The sequence below is a fragment of the Ctenopharyngodon idella genome, chromosome 3, assembly GCF_019924925.1.
Source record: "Ctenopharyngodon idella isolate HZGC_01 chromosome 3, HZGC01, whole genome shotgun sequence".
Classification (NCBI taxonomy): Eukaryota; Metazoa; Chordata; class Actinopteri; order Cypriniformes; family Xenocyprididae; genus Ctenopharyngodon; species Ctenopharyngodon idella.
Window position 1 is genome coordinate 46365402 of NC_067222.1, and position 26441 is coordinate 46391842.

The window sequence follows — 26441 nt, forward strand, 5'->3', positions numbered from 1 at the left end:
ATGTGTCTGGTCAGGAAATGACTGATCTAGACTGAAGGAGTTCAACAAGCCCAAACTAGCATCTGTGCATAATTGGCAGTGGACACGTGGCAAACACAGGTTTGACATCATTTGTAAAGTGTAGCTGGTTAAATGGGTCACAGCCATACTCCTGACAGCTGCTCTAGTGTGAGTAAGAGGCTCTTCAAGCATGAGTCAGCGCACAGCCGCAATCGAGGGCTTCACCTGTGTTATGTCACCGCCAACACCTCACCACTGACCCTTCATTCAACACTTCATTACTATCAGCAATCAGCTGTGGGTGGAAATCACTAATTACTAGGTTTGATGTGAATAGTTTGCTGTGCTGCTGCTGAGCTGTTTATTCTAGAGCTAATTACAAAAACACTTTTTTGTATCAGTTTGTATGATGACTTTTTATTCACTCTAAAAAAAAAAAAGGTGCTATATAGCACTAATTGTGGTTCTTGGCTCGTAATCATAGGGGAACCACTTTTGGTGCTATGTAGCACCATATCTTTAAAAGTGCTCTTTGTCACATGGTACTATGTAGAACCCATAAGAGGTGCCATATCGCATTTTATTTCTTCAACAAAAATGGTGCTAAACAGCACCAACAGTTGTTCTTTGGCTCGTAAAGAACCTTTAAATGGGCTTAACAGGTTCTATGTACAGCAGTGGTGCTATATAGCACCTTAACCACCCCAAAGAACCACTGAAGAACCGCTGAAGAACCATACAGGGGCTTAACAGGTTCTGTATATGGTAGCGGTGGTATATAGCACCTCAGTCATCCCAAAGAACAGGTGAAGAACCGCTGAAGAACCACTGAAGCACCAAGATTTGGTGCTATACAGCACTTAAAGTGGTTCCCCTATGATTACAAGCCAAAGAACCACTTTTAGGGCTATATAGCACCATTTTTTTTAGAGTGTTCTTTAAATCTGCTTAATGATTAATCATCATTGGTCTTTGACTTCAAAGAATGCTTTCCTGTTGACATTTGAAGCAGAAAGTGAAGCAAATTCCCCTTTATTTCACTACCTCTTCTAAATAGCTAAATGATTTCACATTTCTTCTGAGGTGTTTTTATAAAATGAGGATTTAGACTCATGATCACAGAGTAGAATCCAATAGGTCACTGTGAGAATCTGTGCCATTTTTCTAATTGTAACAGGTATAGTCAGTTTTGGTTTTGTGTTCAGTTCCTGTTTGCCAGTGTTACCTTTGCTAGTTTGTCTCAATCGCTGATTGAGTTATGCAGGTGTTCCTTGTTGCGTTCCTTGTCCCAGCCCTCAGTTCATTCAGTTCTTTGTTCCGTGTCATCAATGTTATGTGTGGTTGTGTTTTCCCAACGTTACCCTGAGTCTGCTTTGTGGGATATGATAAAGACTGTTTCGTCGCGCACTTCATACAGCCACAGTTGCTGACACTAATGCAATTTAGATCATATATTGATAAATATTTTCCCACCACAAGCACAAAGTAATATGGTAGGATTGAACCAGCCCTTCACAAGGTCTTTCTTAAATTGGAATGCAAAGTTCACTCAAGTACAATTTGGTAGTATCACAGATTCTGTCTACCTTGTAATGAATTATACATTATAATCATATCATATTACTATGATTTTCCTGTAACAGAGTTGAAATATTGAGGTTGAAGTCAAGTGTAAAGACCAGGGGTGTAACGGTAACAAAAATGATGGTTTGGTATGTACCTCGGTTTTAAAGTCACGGTTCGGTATAAGTTGGGTTTTTATTATTATTAAACAGTGGTTTACTGAACAAATTGTGTCTCTGTCTTTAAATTCATTCAATTATAATTAAAATTTTGTTAAGGATAAAAAAAATGATCTCTGCTAATGCTGTAAACTATATAGGGAGCCCTTACTTGCACATTTCTACAATTAACAACAGAGCCCAAACTATTAAATTCAGCTATTTATTTTTAGCGATAATATTCAACACTCAAATAATAATTATAAAAAAGCACATAAGGCAGTTTTTGCAATAACTTGTATATCTAATTGTAAAATTATGTTTCTCTAATTCGTTGTTGAAATATAATCATTTGCATAGTGACTGTCATAACTTGTTTTAACGACAGATTTATTTAAACATACATTAAATAATTAAGACATCGCTAACAGGTTAAGTAAAATATAATTAATTTATAGGCTAATAATATGATAGTGCATATATGTAACGAAATTGTTCATTTTTCTTGTGAACTAACAAGCTGTGGACACTGAATGGCATTTCTGAGGTAAATGTTATACTACGCGACATTGTTTACAAGTTGTTTTATTGACGTCTTTCTGCGGTTGAAACACTGATTGAGTGATTACACGAGATGATACGTTTCAGTAAGTTGTACTATATATTTCAACATACCTTCAGATGTTCATTCAAGTTCATTCTGTAACTAGTAGTGAAGAGGAAGGATGAGCGCTTGAACTGAGGCAAACTGAACTGAGGATCTGTTACGCCACATCAAAAAGCATCAAAATGGCACGTATTGTTTGAATTTCGTAATAAAATGGACAGAATTTAAAAGATGACACTTTGTTTCTTATTGAAAGTAACAAAACACAGAGCTTGATGCTGGTTAAAAGTGGTTAGGCTACAAATATATTACCATACGTTTGTTTTTTTATTCTATAACCTTCCTCATTATAAACAAAACATTTATTTAATCAAGCTCCAAAAGCAGCTCATTTTGATATTGCGGGATCTAAGATGTCACACGAGCAAATACATTATCATATGACTGCCTCCAGAGCAAGACATTGACGAATAGTTATACAGCTGACATTTGCCTATTCTGGATGTTAGAGAAACATTAAAATAATAATAAAAAAAAAATCCATGTCATGACCTGTTTAAACTGTAATTCTCATTAATGAGGGCATAAAAGTTGTCTGATATGCCGATGAAAAGTAAAACCTTAATCAAATAAATCTTAGTAAAGTAATGATTAGATTACATTTTTTTAAACATGTAACGTTAATTAGATGAGTCATTGGGACCCACACAGCTGCTGTTGTCCCAGAGCTTCCATTTGTAACACATCTCACAGATTATTAAAATGTGTCTTCATTTAAACACCTCCTCATTGGACCAGTTCTCTTCCTCTCCATCTCCACAGCTGGACTTAAAATAACAACGGCCCCTCCATAGTTTATAATTAAACCCCAAAAGTCCCAGAGAAATTCAGGCTGATGAAAATTCAGTTCACAAGGAATGACTAAAACACTTGAGTCAGAGCGACTGAAGAATGTCTTGTGAAGCAATAAAGAGCAGTCAGGACCGGACGTTCAGCCTTCGTCGCCCACGTTTCAGCCATAATAACGCGACAGAGCGATTTTGTCTTTGCTGTCCCCTCTCACATAACAGAGCATGTGCAGTAATTCACCCCCTTCCTCACATCCAGATGTTGTGTCTGGACAGACGGGGCCAATATAAACAGGCCTGTTAGGTGTCCGGCAGCCCAGTTTGTCTCATTCATGGCTCTCTATCAGACGGCTGGAATCGAGCTTTAAACTCATTTCCTGTCTGAGTCATTGCAGCAGGCCTCAGGGCTTTCAGAAAGGAGCTCTCACTGTCCCATCTTATGGGAGGCACTGATGCCCCATGCTAATGGAGAGCTGCACTGCCGATCTGCCTTGATTGACAAGGAGATTTTATTTTGGATTGGATTCATTCCATTACTAGAAGTGGATGAGTGATGAAATCCTGATGATCCTGTCACGCAGAAATGTTATCATCATTCAGAGACACTCTATTAAACTGATTAAAATATGAGGTTAGATGGTGTCTAGACAGGTAGAACTGAGGTTCCTCTGACCTTAGTCTTGTGTAGCCAGACGTTTGACTGTCTGGTCCTCATAGTGGGTTATTCTGGCCAGGAAGAGGAAGACAGGAAGAGACTGTTCGAGATGCAACGCATCCAACCACAGTTCCGTTTTTTTATTTGTGAGGTTTAGTGGCAGGTAATGGGAACACAGTGAATTAGATATCGGAAAGCACAACAGATGGGATGTCTGGAAAAAAAACTACAATATTTTCTTAACCTGCATACATTTGTGTTTTTCGTCTACATTCTCATTGCAACAAATCATGCCCTTAGAAATCAGCACATACACAGTATACTGATGTAGCATAAACTCTAGTTTGTAAGTGGACTAAATCTGAAATTAGAGACCAATTTTAAAACAATATGGAATAAACTGATAGATATTTCAGTATCTTGCCACTAATAAAACTGACTTCAAGATCTGCAGTCTGATACTTTGTTAACATGACTTTGATCCCAAGAATCAGAAAGCACACGCTCTTGTATCAGGTTATGTTATGTTGAAGCACTAAATATAATGGTAGAAGATGAGAAAATAGTGAAATTACAAGGAGGAAAATCCACCTAAGTGTCAAGAAGTCAGACAGTTGGCGTGTCATAAACACTGACATTAACACACACAAAAAAAAATGTGTAATGGAAGCTTTACAGATGCAAATACAGATGCAAAATTTTTCTTAAAATAAAGTTTGGACCAGAAGCCAGAAGCATATGACATGAACGACTTTTAAACCTTTAAAGGCCACCCTACTGTGAGCTATGAGGTTTTTAATCGATAGTATATGTTTCTGTTGAAGCCATCAGCCTGCATTATTTCAACTTAGTTTTAAAATAATCGTGTTTAACAGCAATTTGTGGTGAAAACCCATGATGCTGTGCAGAAAATTCCAACAAATTTCGCCACAAGCAAAACACGCAAAAATATCTTGTTAGCTTCATTTTATATAATCAACATTTTAGTAGTTTTATATATTTCTTTATCGTTTTTAATTTGATTATGCTGTTTGCAGTGCTTCATGGGACCGTAGTTCTTTCCCTCACTGAAGCCGTTACAGTCTTGTACCTTTGTATCTTTGTGCGATTTTCAAATGTTTTTTTGCTTGAAATCAAAGTTTGTAATGTTATGATCCACCTTGTAGCTGGTTGGCTTGGTTAATGGCTTATAAGTTATAATGCTTTAATGAAAACCCCTACACAGCAAAATCAACTCTGCTCGGAGTACATATGGTCCCCCTCTAAATAGTGTTAAAGTAACACTGAAGCAGAGTTAAAATTAATGAGATAATTAAGGGATTATTTAAGTAATGTTAACAAGCAAAATCACTGAAGAAAAGACAATCCTCCTCTGCTGAGATCTTGAGCGATAGAATGTCTTTTATCTTCAGTTGATTTCATCTAAGACTGTGACTAAAGTCAGTTGTAGTTCCTGTGTTTCTCTTTTCTTCAGTGATTCTGTTTGTTAACAGCAGGTGTTCATCACTAATGCTCAATCATCACTTAATTAATCGCTTAATTATCTCAGTAACTTTAACTCTGCTTCAGTGTTACTTGAACACTATTTAGAGAGGGACCATATGTACTCCGAGCAGAGTTAATTTAACTCTGGTGATTTTGCTGTGTATGGGAAAAAAATACATGATAAATTGGACGAACACTAATGTACTCTATTAACTAGCCAATCTGGATAGTTATCTGAATTACATTTGCCATATATATATATATATATATATATTTTTTTTTTTTACCAGTTAAAGGAATTTGACAAAAAAGGAGGTATGTGTCTGACAGTTCAGCTTTAAAGCTTAAAGGACAAAATGGCAGATAGCAACAGCGATTTGATTGGCTGTTTGGACTGTCAGTCATTTATCTGTCATTAGGTCACTTTTCAGCCAGCATGTTCAGTATGCATCGGAAGACACGTGAGTGGAAAGACCAATGTTAATTTAGTTACATCAACACAATGTTAGGGAATAGTTTGTCAGTCCATGTCAGTCCATCTTACTTCCACCAGTTTCACAGTGAAACATCTGTTAATCTCGTGGCATACTTGCAGGTATATTGTCCTTTTGTGAGTTGTGATAGATGCCATCAGGATGCAGATACAGGCTGATGTGTAGTCAGTGCTGATGGTTTAATGCAGCTGTACTGAACTTTAGTCACATTATTAACCCAGATGAGAGCTAAAACAAGAAATCAGATGCAGGCAAACCACTAATTACATGAGAAACAGCACAGAGCCTCTGCCAAAAATACTAATCTAATTTGTGAACGGGAGCATGACACAGGATGAGCTAAATATAGGGGCGTCAGGATATTTTCTCATCTGCCAAAGGAAGCTTTCTCTTTAAAATCATTTTGGAAATGGACTCAAGATGTCAGCGTGAAACGCAGGCTATGAATAAGGCATTGTGAGGGTGCGAGGTTTCTTCTTATTGAGTTACGTGGGTGAATTAAATCAACTTTGTGCCTTTGTTTTGGTTTCATTCTTAAATATGTGAAGCAGGTGGATACGCACTGAGGATTGCTGCTGTCTAATGTGGTGCACTACTGTGAAAAAAAACAACAACTTCATGAAATATTAATACAGAATAGATTAGTATAGGCAGATTGTAAAATCAAGAAAGTTGCAGGAAAGGGTCAAATCTGAACTGAAGTAGTTAAGTAGTTAATTGCTAAGTCAAGCATCGCTATCACCATTGCTAATAGTAGTTACACTCTAAAAATTGTGTTGGGTTGTTATAACCCAAATTTGGGTCAAATATGGACAAACCCAGCCATTTAGATTACATTTTTAAATGAATTTTTTAACCCAACATTTAGGTTTGTCCATATTTGACCAAAATTTTTAGTTGAAACAACCCAGTACCAGTACACGATTGGTTGTCTGTTGCTTAGCGTCTAGCTGTAACATTCTAACACACCGCATTATTTCACACTGTACAAGTTTGGCCCCACAATGTGGGTAAAAAGCGTTTTTTCAAGTGATTAGACTTAACATTGTTGCCTTGTGTAGGAAATTCAATAGACTTACACTGAATAAGGATTAATAAGAAAACATGGTAACACTATAGGGACAACAGTATAGGGAACACATATAAACTATTAACTACGACTTTTCCCTCAATAAACTCCAACTGCTTATTAATAGTTAGTAAGGTAGTGTTTAAGTTTAGGTATTGGGTAGGATGAAGAATGTAGAATATGGTCATGCAGAATAAGGCATTAATATGTGCTTAATAAATACTAATAAATAGCCAATATTCTAGTAATATTCATGCTAATAAGCAACTAGTTAAAAGACCTTAAAATAAAGTGTTACCGAAAACATTTTAGATTTAGTTAGAATGATATTTGCAGGTATGTTAACATATCAAATTTTTGTATTTTGTTAATGCAGCTGTCAGAATATGAAATCACAGATCTATATCTTCTGTCAGAATATGAATCACAGATCTATATCTTCTGTCTTGTGATATAGCTGAAATATTTCCTTTGGAACAACAACGAAACACAATAACATGTTTTCTTTGTGTCAGATGACTTTCCCAGACTAATGATCTGTGCAGACTCACATATGGCTATAACAGAGGCTTGAGTATCATCAGCAGAATGAACAACACTCCAGATCTTTTCATCAGATGTTGCAGATTTAGTGGATAAGGCTTTTGGGCTTGTAAACGGTTGGTTCCTGGTTTGATCCCAAAAAGGGAATGGCCCTTGAGCAAGAAACATTATCTTTTTGATCAAGACATTAACCTCAGGGAGACTGATCCTACTAATGGAGACTGAGGGATTGTTTACACAACACTAAAAATAGAAAACTTTTTATGCGTTTTGGCCGTTCATTTACACAACAATAGCGTTTTGGTTGCCTAAAAACGCAAGCTTTTGAAAACGGGCAAGTTTTTGAAAATTATACCGTTATCGTACTGTGTACGTCATGCACATGCATATTATGTGTTCAGTCTTTTTCAGTCTCGGTTTTGGCGTGTAGTGTTTCTTTACAAATTGACATCGCCAACTACTGGCCTGGCATGAATAATGCAGCATTTTTAGTCAACGGCATTTTGGGGGCCTAAAAATGCTAACTTTTGAAAGTTTTTAAAAATGATACCTTAATTGTATCCATGTAAACTACAAAAACATGAATTTGTGAAAACAGTGACGTCATGCACATGCATATTACGTGATCAGTCTATAGTCACATAGTTTTTCTTTGCAAAATGACATCGCCGACTACTGGCCAGACATGAATAATACAGCTTTTTTAGTCATTTTGTGGATCCGTGTGAACGGGGATCGTTTTGACATCATTGTCATCTATACGCGAAAAACACAAAAGAAAAACATTCAGTTTTTAGTACATTGTTATCATGTAAACATACCCCAAGTCTGGTAAGTTCATGGTGCAGATTTGGAAACAAACTCAACTTGTCTTACATGTGTGGCCATAAATAAAGATTGTGAGTCATCATTGAAAACAGCTCACCTAAACAGACTCTGCTGCCACTCCCAACTGAGTGTAAACAATCTCATTATGCCAAGTTATATAAATGATATCCATAGCAAACAGCTGTGTCACTATGAGTAAATAAGGCAATGAGGTCATATTATCGCAATTAACACAGATTACATAGTATGTAGTCATTGAAACAATGTTGTGGATGGTTGCTAGAGTGTGTTGTTATACAGTTTCTAAGGTGTTTGATAAGATGGTTTTGCGATATGTAGTGTTCTGTGTTTCTAATGTAGTGATACACATCACCAAATAGTAATTAAGCTTGCCACTATACATCAAAATGGTTATAAATTGAACAACACTTTACAGGTTTCATAATCCTCAATTTAACCACATAACAAATTAATAATGCCAACCTACAACCACTGTACGTATATCCAACTTTGATCAACTGGTTCACAAATAACATTGAATGGTTCATCTGTGAATTTGACTGATCAAGAAGATTATACTTGCAGCAGTTAAAAGCAAGTCAAGTGAACAATAAACACTTGATTTGGTCTTATCCCGCTCAAATGAGCCAAGATCCGGGAGTAATATGATCTTCTCAAATCAAGTGTGCTACTAATAATTCATAATATTGTCAGTCTGAGCTCTAACCTATTTTAGGTCATTCTTATTTGTGTCACATTAGAAACCAAACCTCTCTTTACTGGAGTAATATTTTATTAGTGTTTCTCTACTTTAAGGTTTATTTACACAGTCCATCAGAGAATAAACATTTCATAATTAATTTCTCTTGCCATTGCGGGATGTAGGCTAATGTATTGTCTGTACATTATAGTGAAGACAACTCCAAACACATTTCCTATAATGTATGTCTACAAATGACAACTGAGCCAATCAGAGTGAGTATGGGGCGGAGCGACATGTGTAGCCCCGCCCCGTTCTGCAGGCTGCAGCCAGGTCCTTCCCGAGTGCAGTACGCTTGCAGAGAGACTCCGCCCACCCATTCTTTCTGATTGGCTGTGATTTTTGATTGATTTGGTTACGAGTCTCGCTTGCAGAGAGACTCTGTCCACCCGCTCTTCTGATTGGCTGTGATTTTTGATTGATTTGGTTGCATGTGCAGTGCGTTTGCCAAGAGACTCCGCCCACATGCTCTTCTGATTGGCTGTGATTTCTGATTGATTTGGTTGCATGTGCAGTGTGTTTGCAAAGAGACTCCGCCCAAATGCTCTTCTGGTTGGCTGATTTTTGATTGATTTGGTTGCGTGTGCAGTGCGTTTGCAAAGAGACTCCGCCCAAATGCTCTTCTAATTGGCTATGATTTTTGATTAATTTCGTTGCGAGTGCAGTGTGCTTGCAGAGAGACTCCGCCCACACGTTCTTCTGACTGTCTGTGTTATTTGATTGATTTAGTTGTGTGTGCAGTGCATTTGCAAAGATACTCCACCCACCTGCTCTTCTGATTGGCTGTGATTTCTGATTGATTTGGTTCCGTGTGCAGTGTATTTGCAGAGAGACTCCGCCCACACGTTCTTCTGATTGGCTGTGATGTTTGAATGATTTGGTTACGAGTGCAGTGCGCTTGCAGAGAGACTCCGCCCACAATCTTTTCTGATTGGCTGTGATTTGTGATTAATTTGGTTGCGAGTGCAGTGCGCTTGCAGAGACTCCGCCCACAAACTCTTCTGATTGGCTGTGATCTTTGATTGATTTGGTCTCATCTCGTAGTTGTGTCACGACTGCTGTGGACAGACAAATTTCTCGCTGCTGGAGTCCTATCGCATCACGTCTGTTTAGGACATGGTGTAACCCTGTACAGTCTCCTTTTGCACAAACTCAACTTCACACTTCACAATGAAACTTGAGCCCGCTGAATATATGGTGAGTTTTACCATCAAAACAAACACAGAACACATGATAACAGAATTCAGGCTGATGTCATTTCACGGCAGAGGTGGTTAAACTGGTTTTACCTGAACAGTTGGTTGGTGTAAGTATGCAAACTATGTGCCCACTGTGTTTTGAGAGCAGCGCGTGTGGAATAAACACAGTCTATCCGACCGATTGAAACTGACATCAGTTTCCTTGGGGAAATCATTCTTCAATGTGGTTCGCTTTGTGGAACGTCTACCATGCCACATAAAGAACAGCAGATATGGGACAAGAGTGATGGTACGTACTGCATATACTGTGAAAGCGTTGTGCTATAGTTACAGTGATACTGGACTCATGACTCATGGACACATGACTCTTTTGTTTGTAAGTGGGGCCACAGTGTGGAAATGTGTGGTGTAAGTGGGTTACACCATGATAAGGCAGCTCTGTGTTTGTGTGGTTGCTGTTGTTACGTGCCGTAAGTTTTCTAATCGGCACGGCAGATGGGCAGAGACATCCTCTCTATTGTCCCGAGGCAGTCCTGGACAATATCAGGATGTCTATCCAAGACTTTTCTTTATTAGATCCCAGTCTCCACAAAGGGCCGTATCTCAACATTTCTCTTTTAAGGCTTTTGTTAGATGGTAAAATTATTTTTCTTATCCAATTAGAGACAACTGTAAGTAACCCATTTGTAGGTAGATTCCCCTAAAAATTGTAAACACTGTGAAGTGAATTTTGGGTGTAATTGGGTAATGCATCAAGGACACACTGTAGAACATGTTTTTGTGCTTGGATTTCAGGCTTTAAGCAGCCTTAGCCGTCACAAGACTGAGTGATGGGAATTCTTGAGCGAGGTGTAGATTAATCTGTGAACTGCTGAATTGTTTCACCTTTTGATCCCTTGTTAGTGTTGTTCAAGAGAGACAGGGAATTAAATGGAGGATGGGAATAAGATTTATATGTATGTGGAAATGCATGTCTTGTATCCACTGCAGTTATTGTGCTGTTTGTAGAGACCAGATTACATATTTAATATTTTACAGTGCAACTAAAATCACAATACTCAATTCAAGTCAAATTTATTTGTATAGCACTTTGCCCAGTGCACATTGTTTCAAAGCAGCTTTGCAGAAATTCATTATGTTAATGTTTATAATATCTCCATGCCTTATAGTCACGTCTATGAGGTTGATAATAGCAGTTGACTTGATGTAACTTATATTATAACAATATATGTTAGTTTCTTAATTTTTAATTTTCGTTGTGAACTGAACCACTGTGAGACACCGTAAACAGTTATGCACTTTAAATTAACACAGTGCCGCGCTTTCCTCTGAAACATGCAGCACATATATTTATTTGATTAAATTGCAGCATTCGCAATTTGATAATCGCACTAAGCTATACTGGAAAATGGCATTTTATTCCAATTACTCTTTCAGCTATAGAGTGAAACAGTTCCCACCCTTTTTTCAGCAGTGTTGGTTTCTTAAATTCCTTTTTCCCATAAGGATTTTGAAATAGTCATTGTTAAAGAGTTATAAGCCATGAACCAAGCCAGCTACGAGGTGAATCATAACATTACAAACTTTGATTTGAAGCAAAAAAGATTTTGAAAATAAGACAAAAATACAAAGGTACAAGACTGTGTACTTTAGTGAGGGAAAGAACTACAATCCCATGAAGCATTGCGAACAGCATAATCAAATAAAAAAAACGATGGAGGATTATATGTATAAAAGGTAATTTTCTGCACAGCATCATGGGTAATGTAGTTTTTCATTAGGAATTCCACTGTCAAACATGATTATTTTAAAAATAAGCTGAAATAAAGCGGGCTAATGTCTTCAACAGAAGCAAATGCCATGGATTAACAACCTTGTACCTTACAGTAGAGCTGTTTTTAAAGGTTTATAAGTTATCGTTAAAAATCAATTTCCCTATGGAGAAAATGAATGGAGTTTTTACTTCTGGATCCCAACCATTGCACTCTATAGTTGCTAGGTGGTTGTTAGGGTGTCTACCAGGCAAAACATTGTTGTTCTGTAGCACAAACAGTGTGGGTCAAGTTTCATTTAATACTTAGGGTTAGGAATTAGTTTAAATCACTACTTCTAAACATGAGCAATGGTTACAGCGATGCTGGCCTTAGTAAACACCACTAAAAGCGCTGGTTTCAGTGATTCTGGTTGAACTGACATATATGATGGAACTCACATGCTTCACACGCCAAAGTCACAATGAAAAAAGCATGTTTCCTTTTCCCCTCCCCTTGTTAGGTTATAGGTCATGTTTAATGCATTAGAGCCGCAGTGATATCAAATGACCCTGTGCTTCCTGCGTGTGCACTCACTAACACACAGTGTGGGTTTGTCACTGAGCCCAATAGCTCAACAATCCAAGACATTTGCCTCTTTTATTCCTCCATGGGAATCCTCTCAGATGATGCAGGATTTCTGTGCTGTAGACGTAGGTTTGCCTGTGGGGGATCACTCCATAAATGCCGCTTTATGCTCTGTGTCAAAAAGAACCCAGAAACCATTGTGTGCAGCCAGGACGTGGTTAGTGTCATCATTTTTGTCTTTATGGAAAACATTCAGTGTTGCCTTGAACCTTTGATTCAAGTTCGCAGTCACCCCTCTATAGACGTCCCAGGCCATCAGAAAGCATTAGGAAATAATGCTCAGTATCTTTTTTTTTTTTGGACTATAAAGGGTTTTAGCAATTGACAACAGAGTATGAAGTGAAAATGGGAGATGAAATTCAAAGCAGCTTAGTGGAGTGATGCAGATGGGATTTCTCTTCCCAAGCAATGGATCCAGGAAGCTGGCAGAGAGAGCGGAGGAGAGCTACAATCTGCTCCAGCAGAAATACAGGAGTGACCTACTTCCTCTGGCTGCTGATTCGATCTCAGCCATCTTCACGCACAACCTGAGGAGCCTTTCACACAGTTTTTGACGAAATTATGTCCTTTCAATTTAGTTGAGACTATGTTGTCATATTCATTCATTTTAGTTAATTTTACATGGATTGGAATGTAAACGTTACGACACTGATGATGATGTGAATCGATGTGAATGACTTCTAAAAAAAGTATTTTTTGTAAGAAATCTTCTACTATTAAATTCTCCCTGTGGTGAAAATCAAGTTTCCTTTCGTGGAAACTATCGACGCTACGTCGAATGACGTGATGGGTTCCCATCACGTCATTCGACGTAGCGTCTCGTTCCCTTACTCAGGGAACAAGGGTTACACCAGTAACCCGAGACGTTTTTAATGTTGTTTATATGTCTATGTGGTGTTTTTAATATGCTTTAAGACAAACAAACCATGTGCAAATTCATCAGTCAACATCAATGCTGAGTGCTTTCTCCTTAAAACTGCGGTGATCTAAAGACAGTTTCAAAAACGCGGTTTGAAATTGCTGGTGTTTGTGATGTCACAAACTACCTTGTATTCAATCATGTCAGTGTGCCGGCGGGCTTTAGCATATCATTAACTATGACCACTCTGAAGCAGGAGAGTCTCAAGAGAAACCTTTTACCCTGGTATATTTTTCTGTTGATATGAAAAATCGTGTACATTTAGCAATATAGCGGGTGAATTATGTATATGATGTATATTACGATGTTGTGATGCATGCCTTTCACTGACTTTCTAAGTTGAAAGCATTTCTAAGGATGCTGATTTTAGAAAGTAGACTGAGATGGCGAACGGAAACATGGTTTGTGTAACATTAGCAACACATTATCAGCTGTTTGACAACATAGTCAAGCAAAAGGCTAATCATATTAATTACCGTTATGTGTCCAACGTTGTAGAGAGCGTTACGTAAAATGCATTACCATTTTGTTACATCGACTTGTAGACGAGCCTGTATAATTCACTCTTCCTCTTCTTCTTCTGAATCAGTTTCTGGTTCAAACATATATGGCTGAATGAAACCAGTTTCCACTTGCCAATGTGCAGCATTTACCCAAAGACTATAGATATAGAAAGGGACTTTGGTTTACCTCAGTAAGTTGACCGAGTGGATCTCTGAGCTCATGCGAGTGAGTGGAGACGGGGCTAATTTGTATATTCAAATATATATATTCATATAAGTTACATTCAAGCTATTTTAAGGCATGAATACATTTTTTTTTCACAGGGAAAATGTTTAAATTTGTCATTTTGGTGATCAAAGTTGAGTTTTAATGGATACAATTATTGGCTACAGGGGGACTTTAAGTGTGCAAGCCCCTCTCCTTGTTGAACATGGATTGGAAAGGCCATAAAATTTTGGTAGACAAAATTAATATTTTAGTTGATGATAATGTACAAAATAACAAAAGTGTGTCAAACTGTAGTAGATCATAGTTTAACCAAAAGATTTTAAAAATGCATCCACATTTATTAAAAAATAAATATAATATATGAAAGATCAATATAAGCACGTGAACACTGAAAACCTGAGATCCTGAAATAGTAGCTTATAATGAGTGTGCAAAAGCTGCTTTTTTATATAAGTTATTCTGTTATTAATTGTCAATGTTTTAGAGACTGTATAAAATATTACATTACATGTTGTTACAATAACAATTCTAGTCTCGTTTCCCCTATTTTGTCTTTAAGGACTCTTATCTTGAAGTGTATTTTCTATTCCTGTTGTGTTTACTTAGTTTCCATAGTTACCCTTGTTAGTTTCCACAGCAATTCATTACCCACACCTTTTCCTTGTAAGTATCCTGTGTATTTATACCCCAGTATTTTCCTTGTTCACTGTCTGGTCTTTATCTTTAGTGGATATTACGCATGAGGTGTTTTCACTTCTGTTTTGCATGCCTTGCTCTCTGTTTGGATTTACTCTTTTTTGCCTATACGTCTCCCTGTGCCCGGATTTACTTTTGTTATTTTTGTTATTAAACGTCTTTTTGTTGCAACTGGATCCTACCCTGTCATCTTTCTGAAATAGCCTGTGTTACACATGTAGTGCTTTACTACATGTAAAAATAAAGGTGGCTACATAATGCAGTATTACACAATACTGACTGTCATGTAACTTAGTTCAAATGAATTACAGTAGTGTCGTTATTCAGCTTGAGTCAGTTCAGTGTTGGTTCAATTCAGTTCAATAACAGTGTCGATTTAGCAAAATTCGTCAATTATGAAGCAAATTCGATTCAGCTATAAAGCAGCTCTACAAAAGACAATAGAGTCATTATTCAGCTCAGTTCAGTACGTTTTGTTTTTGAGTGAGCTACTTTACCTGCTAAATAAAGCGGTTTCGTTCTTGCAGCTCAACAGCTTTGGTTATTTGAATAAATTCTTTCTACATTTGTCTTCTGCATTGTTAATATTTTATTTTCATCCACAGTATGTTCAATTAAAATCATTATGATTTACATTTCTTTTTCATCTTGTCTTCATTATCAATGACAAAAAAGCCTTTTTTCAACATACTGTATTCATCAGTAATTTTGTTGACGAGATTAACAATGAACACAGCTCCATATGAAAGACCTGTTTACTTGTTTGTTGTGGTTTATTTATAATATCCAATTCCCCGTGAAAGCATTTGAAAGGGAGACACGGTCGGTCTGCTGCTAATTACAGAAAAATACAGAAGTCATCAGACACTATGAAAACATGATGTTCATTTTACCAGATACGCATTTGCACAACACAGACTGTTCATGTACCATCTGATGTATTTTGAACACTTGAATGGCGAGGTGTTGCTAAGATAGAAAGCTCCAATCTGATTGGCTAGTGCTGTACAATTTCCTGGAGTCTGGGTGCACAGCTTTATCAGTCCGTTTGGAAACAAACCCACTTCCTCATATGCCTTCTTCTCTACTGTACAGAAGGGGAAAATCAGTATGTGAAATAATTAGTAGGTCTGAATTCACAGTTTCATAAAACAGTAGGCGACATACTACTTATGCTGAGATTCTGAGGTATGCATCCAATGGACACTTTCTATCCCATAAGGCCATGTGAGGAGCAGGGAATTGAGGCAACTGACGCTTTAGTGACATGACAATGCCAACATGGCGCATGTAATCCATCTGGATTGCGTTCATACTACATGCATGCACACTACAGTATATAGAACATATTTTTTTAACGATTGAACAATGATAATGTTCAATCGTTAAAAAAATGTTTATGTGTCTTTTTATCTGAACTATGATGGAAAATCCCTTGATGTGTATCATAAAACTCACGTGACTTTGCCTCAACAGAGGCTGTGATTGGATAACTGGACTAACCAGTGGACCAATCGCATCACAGCATCTCAAATGTTGGTTTGGTGGTTCTGAAAAACCTAAGTCAAAGTCTATCATCAGAATGATTTGGTTTAATTCCCTCCAGAAGTGTTTCACATGATTGCGTTTCCCAACACCAGCATCCAAACGCTAGATAACATCTGAGATGCAAGTCATTTATGATGGAGGAAAAACAGCCACAGTTTCTTCCCTGATTGCAGCAACTTCCATTTTTATTACTGATTTTTTATGCCAATTTCCCAGGAAGTGACAGTTTTGTTCTCTTGAACACATTGGATGGAAACGCTGCTTTATTCGCAAATGTTTTATGCGATATTCCAATTTTTGTGTATAAGTTAATTTTGCAACTGGATGGAAACAGCTACTGTGGAGGTTCTTGGCACCATTATTATTTCAGTTATACAGTAGTTTGTCCGACTATAAAGTTCAGTCATGAAACTCTAGATAGCACAGGCTAATAGGTCCTTTAACTCAACCTGCTCGTAATCACATCGTTATCTATAGGGCACAGCTGATTGGTTCCTGCTGTATCAGTAGTCAATGAGCTTGCGTGCTCAACCTTCAAAATACTTTGGTAGCATTGCCTTAGCAGTGCAGCGCACTTCAGAAAACTTCACCTTCCCCAGCTCCACCTGTATAGATCTGCTACGAGTAATTCATGTACGCTATACTGTACAGCAGCAGCATGTCTTACTTGCTCACAGCAGTGTGTCAATAAAAGCAGCAGCAGCAGCAGCGTAGCAGATCTATTCCGCCAAGACCAAACATTGTCATACCCATTACCATGCCAGATACTCAGAGAGTTGTCATGACAGAACTACGTTTGTCTTTTACTTTTTGAGAGATAATCATTATATTTTAAAAGTTTTGTTTTGCATTGTCATTGTGTGATGAAAAAAAACGAGAAAGTAGAACAACTAACTTCTCAGCAATCCACACAGAGTCTGGAGACAGCATGAGTGGAGTTTTAAAGCTGAGGGAAAGGTCCGACCCACATTATTGCTGATTTGAATACGTCCTGCTCTTTTGCTCTTCAATGTTAAGATGACCAGTGCTCATATAAACATGCTTACAGGTGTCCTACCCTTGTGTGTGTTTGGTTACAGTACCTGAAGACCTGTCCTTAGAGGAGCGAGACGAGCTGTCCAACATACGCCGCAGGAAAAAAGAACTGCTTGATGATATTGAGGTAAGAATGTGGTCGAAAAGAAAGTTCCAAAGGTTCCAAAAAGGGGGTTTTCACAGTGATGCCATTATTGGTTCTTCAAAGAAACTTTAGAACAGTGATCAGTTCTTAAAAGAACAGTTTTTTTCTTAGTGTGAAGAACATTTAAATAATCCAAAGAACCCTTATTCCCCTATAAAGAACCTTTTGTGGAATGGAAAGGTTCCATTCATGGAACATGCAATGCCAATAAAGAACCTTGTAGAAAGTAGAATGTAGATGAAGTTGTTAGATATCACATCAGATAATTATTAAAGAAAATTTATTATTTATTGCTTCACATAATTACTCTATCGTATGCTGGTATTGCATTCTGAACATAACCTATTTTTCTTCATTGAATGCAACATAAAAAGTACCTTGTTTCTCTGTTGGTTAAACAGCTTTAGAACACTGTAATAGGCATTTGGCAGACACTTTCATGTGAAGTAACTTACATTGTATTCAAGGTATACATTTTGCATCTCAACGGCATGATATTGGGCTCTAGTGTTTGATATCATGTAGAGTCTTCTGTTTGATGTGAGCCTCTATTTTACAGCGCTTGAAGTTTGAGATCGCAGAAGTGATGACAGAAATCGAGCAGCTCACGTGTGTGGGCGAGAGGTGAGTTATGAGAGATGGGAAATATTTCCTTTTCATTACAGCTCAACTGAAGCTCATGCAGATTTGCACCTGTCTCTCTTTTGTCAGAGTGTCCTCACTGATCTGTCCTCTTCTAAACATTCATTAAGCGCTCTATTCAGACTGTGTTGTCTGGTTGACAGGTCACACACCTGAGAGGAGGAGACGTGTGCTGTGCACGCTTATGTCTTTTATTGTGCTTACAGGAATATAGATTGACTTAGTGTGAGGAAATAGATGTCGAATTTCTGAGATAAAAGTGATGAAAACATAATGTAACAGAACTCAAAACTTCCTTCCCAGTTCAAAAAGACCATTTTATTGAGAATGAGCTGCAATAATTTTTTTGGCAGATGAATACATTTCAACACACATCCATGTTTATGTCATTGAGGCTTATTGGGTGTTCAGAAACTTAGATACTATTAGGAAGGTGTGTATTCCTAAACACCAGGGGATGGATTTACAAAATAACAAAATAACTACAATTTTCTTCTTTTCTTTTCTTTTTTTTAAATTAAGAATATTTTGTATTCCCAGAAATACTTCTTAAGAACGTTCTCATCTTTCTTCTAAAGATCTGTCATGAGGCAGGCAAGGGAAGAGGAGTAGAAGATCTCAATTACAGCAGTTTCAGTTTATTTACAAAAACTAATGCTAGGAAAGCAATCCAGAAGACAGGAATCAACATAACAGCTTCTCTAAAGCAAAGACAATACCAGACAGTGAGAAGAACTAAGGGTATGTTTACACGACAACGGTGTACTAAAAATGGAAATTATTTCTTTGCGTTTTTCGTGTACATATGACAACGTTGTCAAAACGATCCCCATTCACATGGATCTGCTGTGACTAAAAAGCTGTATTATTCATGCCAGGCAAGTAGATGGCGATGTCACTTTGTAAAGAAACACTACACGCCTATAGACTGAACACTTAATACACATTCGCATAACATCACTGCTTTCACAAATTCACGTTTTTGTAGTTTACACGGTAACGGTATTGTTTTCAAAAACTTGTCGCTGTTGTTGTGTCAATGAACGGCCAAAACGCATACAAAGTTTTTTGTTTTTAGTTGAAAATGGCCCCTAAACTGAGGGCTTAAATACACAGGAGAAAACAAACTGAACAAGAAACAGTTGCACAAAGCAGCCAGTAACCATGGCAACAAACAAGGGCATATTCAGTAACCTAGAAATGGAAAAGAAGCGGGAAAATGGAAAGGAAGCAAAAAGAGAACAAAGGGAACAATGAAATACAAACTAAAATCCATAAAACAGAACATGATCATTTCAATATCGTTCTTAAGACAAAACTTAAGAACATATTAAACATATTACTATGAATGGGAGAAAGTGCAACATGCAATATGAAGTCCCGCCTTCTAAATAAAAGAGCCAATCACTGATTGGTAAAGTCATCGCGTCACTGCAGCTGCCGTTAGAAGCTCCAGTTGCTATAGAAAGGTCCAGCCGGAAAAATAAAAATTTTTAACGCTATTTGAGCATAAGAAAGAATATTTATGACACAGTTGTTGTCAGCGAAATAACTTGCCTTAAAGGGTCTTTGATAAGGCTCTTAAATCAGCAGGACTTGGGCCTGTAAGCAGGACTGTTTGATAGTTATGAAAGTGTTGTTTGGCTCATTGTAACCACAGGCCAATCATACAAGAGGTTCTTTGTCTGCCTTCAGTCTTATTAGAGGATATTTGTTAAGACATATTTACTTCATTTGCAGCAAAACAACACAGAGAAACAAACAAATTGCAATGGGAAGAAAGAAATTCAACATGGACCCCAAAAAAGTAAGTGTATTTTGTCTTTTCTATGATGACACGGATATTTGAAAATCTTCACAGACTAATACTTTTAAAGCCTTTTTTCCTTTTCTTTATAGTATTTGTACTGAGCGATAAATATTGTGACATTTTAACAGACATAGTGAAACTTTCCACATACTTTTCCTGACATCCATAGGGTCGATCCTAAAATGCTTTTTTTTAAATCAAATTTCTTGCAGGGGATCCAGTTTCTACTGGAGAACGACCTCCTGCAGCAGACGCCTGAAGACATCGCTCAGTTCCTCTATAAAGGAGAAGGCTTGAACAAAACTGTCATTGGGGATTACTTGGGGGAACGGTAAACCTTTGCTTCATTCCTTTAGTTTCTTACCCTGGTTTATTCAGTGAATGTCCGTCGCACTGTGAGATGTGTGCCTGATTCATCACAAAAATCCTCCGGAAATTGATTGTCTGGGTCTAGTGAGCAAAACAGCAGCAGTGAAACGCAACATGTGTGCCTCGAAGGAAACGGACCACCTCTTGGGATGCGGCTTGTCAAAACAACAAGATTTCATGAAGCATAGCTATGGATACAAACAGTCGACGCAGCCCACGAAAGATCTTAAAAATCTACTTTTTTAAAGACAAGCAATCGATCTTTCTTTGCAGAAACTAACCATTTCTTCTGTGTGTGGTTGTTGTTTTCTCGTAGGGATGAATTCAACATCAAAGTGCTCCAGGCTTTTGTAGAGCTCCATGAATTTGCCGACCTCAACCTCGTTCAGGCTCTGAGGTGGGAAAAGCTTCTCATTCTTCCCCAAGAACTGCAGGAATGGCACATTTTTGGACCAGTTGAATACAGAAGATTTTTGGATTTAGGCCCGTTCACACCAAGGACGATGACTATAAAGATAACCATAAAGATATAGTTATAAAAATCATTCTAAATGTAAAAGAAAGAGCAGAGTCCACAGCTATAACAAAAATGGCATAGATGAACAATATCATTGGAATCACTTTCAGTACGATTTTGTTGCATCTGATGAACGATAAAAATAATGACTGCCTATCCACTAGACTTTAAAGAGCTCGAGCATATAAAGACGGCATAACCGCTGGTGTGGACGGTAATATATAATAATCTTTATAGTTATCATTCTTGGTGTAAACGGCTGTTTTGAATTATTCCAAAAATATAAGAATGAACTGGTTTCTGTTTTGCACAAATATTCCCTCTTTATATTATGAAGGTGAATCACTTTAAACTTTTCAACCTTGTCTATTAACACATTTTCTACTACACATTTTCTCTTCAAATGAATCTCCTATGTAATGCCAAAAGTCTTATTACTGTAATATAAGAGAATTCATTCAATTGTACACTATATAAATATTTATACATACAGACGACAATGTTGTCAAAATGGTCCCTGTTCACACGGATCCGCAAAAACGGCTAAAAACGCTGTATGACTCATGCCAGGCCAGTAGATGGCGATGTCACTTTGTAAAGAAACACTACAAGCCTATAGACTGAACACGTAATATGTATGACGTCACCATTTTCACAAATTCATGTTTTTGTAGTTTACACGGTAACGGTGTTGTTTTCAAAAACTTGCATTTTGAAAGTTTGCATTTTCAGGCCCCCAAAATGCCGTTGTCGTGTCAATGAACGGCCAAAATGCATAAAAATTTTTCTGTTTTTAGTTGAAAATGGTGTTTTCTCTTCAAATGAATCTCCTATGTAATGCCAAAAGTCTTATTACTGTTATATAAGAGAATTTATTCAATTGTACACTTTATAAATATTTATACATAACATTAGTAGTCTATTTAGGGTACCACCATTCAGATTTTTTTAAAGGAATTTCATTAAAATACAGTAATAAACAGTAAATGTGGGTAAATGTAACCTGGACTTGTTGAGATTGACTCATGACTGATTTTCTGACGGATTTGCTGTCTCCACACAGGCAGTTTCTCTGGAGTTTCAGACTTCCCGGCGAGGCACAGAAGATTGACAGAATGATGGAGGCGTTTGCGTCCCGGTACTGCCAGTGCAACCCTGGAGTCTTTCAGTCTACAGGTCAGACATGTGCAAAACGGCCAGTGTCCATACTAATACAAACCTTGCTTTTGTCCTGCCCCTTCTCATAGAGATGTTGGTCAAAAAAATTCTCAGCATTGCTGCAAGGGATTTAGCATAAAGTCCTCTCTTTCAGGGGTATGTTTTCCAAAAGCATCGTTAGCCAACTATGGTCGCAAGTTCCGTTGTCAACAACATAGTTGAACGTTTTGGCGTTTCCTGAAACCATAGATCCAACGAACATTCACAAACAGCGTCGCAAACTTACGTGGTTGGAACTACAGTTTTCGAGCTGTGATTAGAAGCATAATTTCTTGTTAAAATGACATGTACCTAAATAGATCTGTTTCTATAATCGTTAGTTCCAGCCCTTGTTCAAGAAAATCTTGCTTAAGTTAAACTTAACTAGCTACCTGAATAATAACACATCTGGTTTAATGGCACCATTATGATGCCACATTATTTAATACAAACTCTTTGTGTTTTACCTGTGTTTATCTTATAAATGTCAAGACTGTAGCAAAAAACATGCTATCTGATCACAGCTGTTAGAATAATAGAGCATTTCTTTAATTGTTTATGGTAATAAAATGTATGGTCAGTTCTCGGCTCACGGGTTAAACGCCCTGTCGACTTCTGAGGTTAACGCTGGATCTGAACAGACACTTGTTGGAGTTAAGAGCTCATGTCATGATGTGTTTAGAGAGTAAACAGTGACTCTGCTGTAGTGAAGCCGTAAGAAAACAACTCTGTCTGGTAGTGAAACACTTTTCCTCCTGTTTCTCACCCACGCTCATGTCAGGTTTTCGGCTCAGAAGTAATACTAACTGTTCTGTTGGACTGACTTTAAAAATGCTCAGAATATTAGGGTGAAAGAAGATTTTGAGACTCATTTTTTGAAGGACTTTTTCTCTATTTAAAGGTTTGTTTATGGAAATTTTCTCTCTGTGACAAGCCTTTAAAGGGTTAGTTCACCCAAAAATGAAAATTCTGTCATTAATTACTCACCCTCATGTCGTTCCACACCCGTAAGTCCTTCGTTCATCTTTGAAACACAAATTAAGATATTTTTGATAAAATCCGATGGTTCAGTGAGGCCTGCATTGAAAGCAATTTACACTTTCAAACACCCAGAAAACTACTAAAGACATATTTAAAACAGTTCATCTGACTACAGTGGTTCAACCTTGATGTTATGAAGCAACGAGAATACTTTTTGTGCGCCAAAAAAACAAAATAACGACTTTATTCAACAATATCTAGTGATGGGCGACACTGCTCCATGAAGCTTCGAAGCTTTACAAATCTTTTGTTTCGAATCAGTGGTTTGGAGCACCAAAGTCACGTGATTTCAGTAAACGAGGCTTCGTTACGTTATAAGTGTTTTGAAATTTCATTGGTTCACCACTGGGGGGCGTGACTTTGGCAGTTTGATACACGCTCCGAACCAGAGAGAAAAAATAAGAAATTGATACTTCTATTCAGCAAGAATGCATTAAATTGATCAAAAGTGACAATAAAGATATTTATAATGTTACAAAATATGTCTATTTCAAATAAATGTTGTTCTTTTGAACTTTCTATTCATCAAAGAATCCTGGAAAATAACATTTATCACAATTTCCACAAAAATATTCAGCTGCATAAACTGTTAAAATCTGATAATAATCAGAAATGTTTCTTGAGCTGCAAATCAGCATATTAGAATGATTTCTGAAGGATCATGTGACTGAAGACTTGAGTAATGATGCTGAAAATTCAGCTTTGATGACAGATTTTAATATTTATATAAGATAGAAAACAGTTATTTTAGCTTGAAGTAATATTTCACAATATATATTGTATTTTTGATCAAATAAATGCAGCCTTAGTGAGCATAAAAGACTTCTCTCAAAAAAACTTTAAAATGTTTATTATTCCAAACCTTTGACCGGTACTGTTTGTAATATTATAGTTGTGTATTTACAGTATCTGTATTATTATTAGCCTATTAATTTTAACATTAAACCACAATTATTACTGCTGTTCAGAGCGAAGAGCTGCAGCAGAGACAATATCTTTTCCAGTGCTATATCTGTCAGTCACTGTTTGGTATTCCAGACAATGCTTACAACACTTTTAACTGTGCGATGGCTTATGCAGTGTGTGTGGTTATTGAATTATGTGTCTGCTTTTGTCTTTGCAGACACATGTTATGTCCTGTCCTTCGCCATCATCATGCTGAACACCAGCCTTCACAATCCCAACGTCAGGGATAAACCGGCCGTAGAGCGTTTCATCTCCATGAATAGAGGCATTAATGAGGGAGGAGACCTGCCAGAGGAGCTGCTCAGGGTAATTAATTAAAACTAAATCCATAAAATGATCACATGATGGGAAAGGTTCTATATACAGTATGAAGCGCCTGACAGAACCCTCTATAGAGAACCTTAACAAGGTACTACAAGAACTTTATTTGCTCTCCTCTTTCTTCTTCCTGTCTGTCTCACTTTCCATATGACTGGCTTTAAATCTCAGAGCCAATCATGATTAATGCAGTAGCAGCTATAGGTCTGTTTTAAATATTTTACAGAGACAGGCGTGTATATGTACTCATCTGCATACATTAACAGCACTAATGTCTCTTCACCCCGCAGAACCTGTACGAGAGCATCAAGAGCGAGCCCTTCAAAATCCCAGAGGATGACGGCAACGACCTCACACACACGTTCTTCAACCCGGACAGAGAGGGCTGGCTGCTGAAGTTAGGTCAGAACCAGACTCTTGCTCTGATATGTCCTGTGTGTTCACTGCATCGAGATCGAGCGCGGTCTATTAGAGCCTGTAGTTGGTGTCAGTGAAAGCTGTGAACACTCATTAACATCCTAATGGGTTTTTCACAGCACTGCGAGGGATTCCTTCAGCAGACGTGTGTCGTCTCTTAGGGACAGAGCGCCTGGCATATAGAGTCACTAATGAAAAGTGTGCAGTTTAGTAGGGAAACACACTGAAGTATGAGATAAAAGCAGAAGTATCAAGCTGAATGCCGTGTACTTTCTGCCAGTACATGAAGTCTGTTACTAGTCAATTTACTTTTTAAATGTCAACTCTCACCCACAGGGTTGATGTAATGGTGATCTGAGCCATTTTCCGTTCTTCGCCATTTCCACAAGGGTGTTGCAAAATTTCATGGCCCTCAGAATATTTTGTTGTATGAATATCTGAACATGCAATATATCAAAAGAAAGAACAGACCCTCTGCTTTAAAACAAAACATTTTGTTCTAGCTTCATTCATTGCTTTTTATCAACACTTGACTGTGGATAAGTTTCATAAAAAAGCAACATTTTGGGCAAAAAGCTGAGAAAATCGTATTTTTCTCAAAGGCTACATCTGGACAGGATTCACAACGATGATCAAAACACAGATGGAGTTCATCAACACCCAAACCTTCACAGTCCTATAACTCGTCCTGGGTCAATATTTCATTCAGTAAAATTAGGCAGTTTTGATTTACATGCTGTTTAATGTTTGATGATCGCGTTATTTTACATGTGCATCTGCTTACGTATGAGATCGCTTCTTTCTGCGTCTTCTTCGCCTGTGTTTTGATCAGGAGATTCTGTACTATTTTTTCAGAAGATGTGCCATAGCGCCTCCTAGCGTATAACAGTGAAAACACAGAAATCAATGTCAATGGTGGGGAAAGAGGTAATATAAGGAAAAATATTATAAAATTGTCGTTATGGCTCTAACAGTTGTGATACTTTAATTTGTAAATTGTGAAGCTCTTTATGGATCTGGACAGTTTGGAGGGAAAGGGGGATGCAGAATTAAAGGGTAAGTTCACCCAAAAATTAAAATAATGTCATTTATTTCTCACCCTCATGCCGTTCCACACCCGTAAGACCTTTGTTAATCTTCAGAACACAAATTGAGATATTTTTGTTGAAATCCGATGGCTCCGTGAGGCCTACATAGGGAGCAATGACATTTCCTCTCTCAAGATCCATAAAGGTACTAAAAACATATTTAAATCAGTTTATGTGAGTACAGTGGTTCAATATTAATATTATAAAGCGACAAGAATATTTTTGGTGCGCCAAAAAAAACCAAAATGACGACTTATATAGTGATGCCCGATTTCAAAACACTTCTTCAGGAAGCTTCGGAGCATAATGAATCAGCATATCGAATCAGCGGTTCGGAGCGCCAGAGTCACGTGATTTCAGCAGTTTGGCGGTTTGACACGCGATCCGAATCAT

At 37.5% G+C, this 26441-nt stretch overlaps 1 protein-coding gene across 2 annotated transcripts in view; it reads left to right on the forward strand.

Annotated features, from left to right (window-relative positions):
* The window catches only part of cyth3b (cytohesin 3b), a 50342-nt gene that overhangs the window by 11643 nt on the left and 12258 nt on the right, over positions 1–26441 (forward strand). The window contains exons 1-9 of one of the 2 annotated variants that reach the window (XM_051887209.1): positions 10387–10498; positions 17583–17665; positions 18243–18307; positions 20066–20132; positions 20348–20466; positions 20821–20901; positions 22085–22197; positions 24383–24531; positions 24834–24945. In XM_051887209.1, coding sequence (XP_051743169.1) covers positions 10459–10498; positions 17583–17665; positions 18243–18307; positions 20066–20132; positions 20348–20466; positions 20821–20901; positions 22085–22197; positions 24383–24531; positions 24834–24945 — 829 coding nt within the window. In that variant the 5' untranslated portion in view covers positions 10387–10458. Of the gene's footprint in view, positions 1–10386; positions 10499–17582; positions 17666–18242; positions 18308–20065; positions 20133–20347; positions 20467–20820; positions 20902–22084; positions 22198–24382; positions 24532–24833; positions 24946–26441 lie in introns of those variants that run through there. The other variant, XM_051887210.1, reaches the window with a different exon arrangement.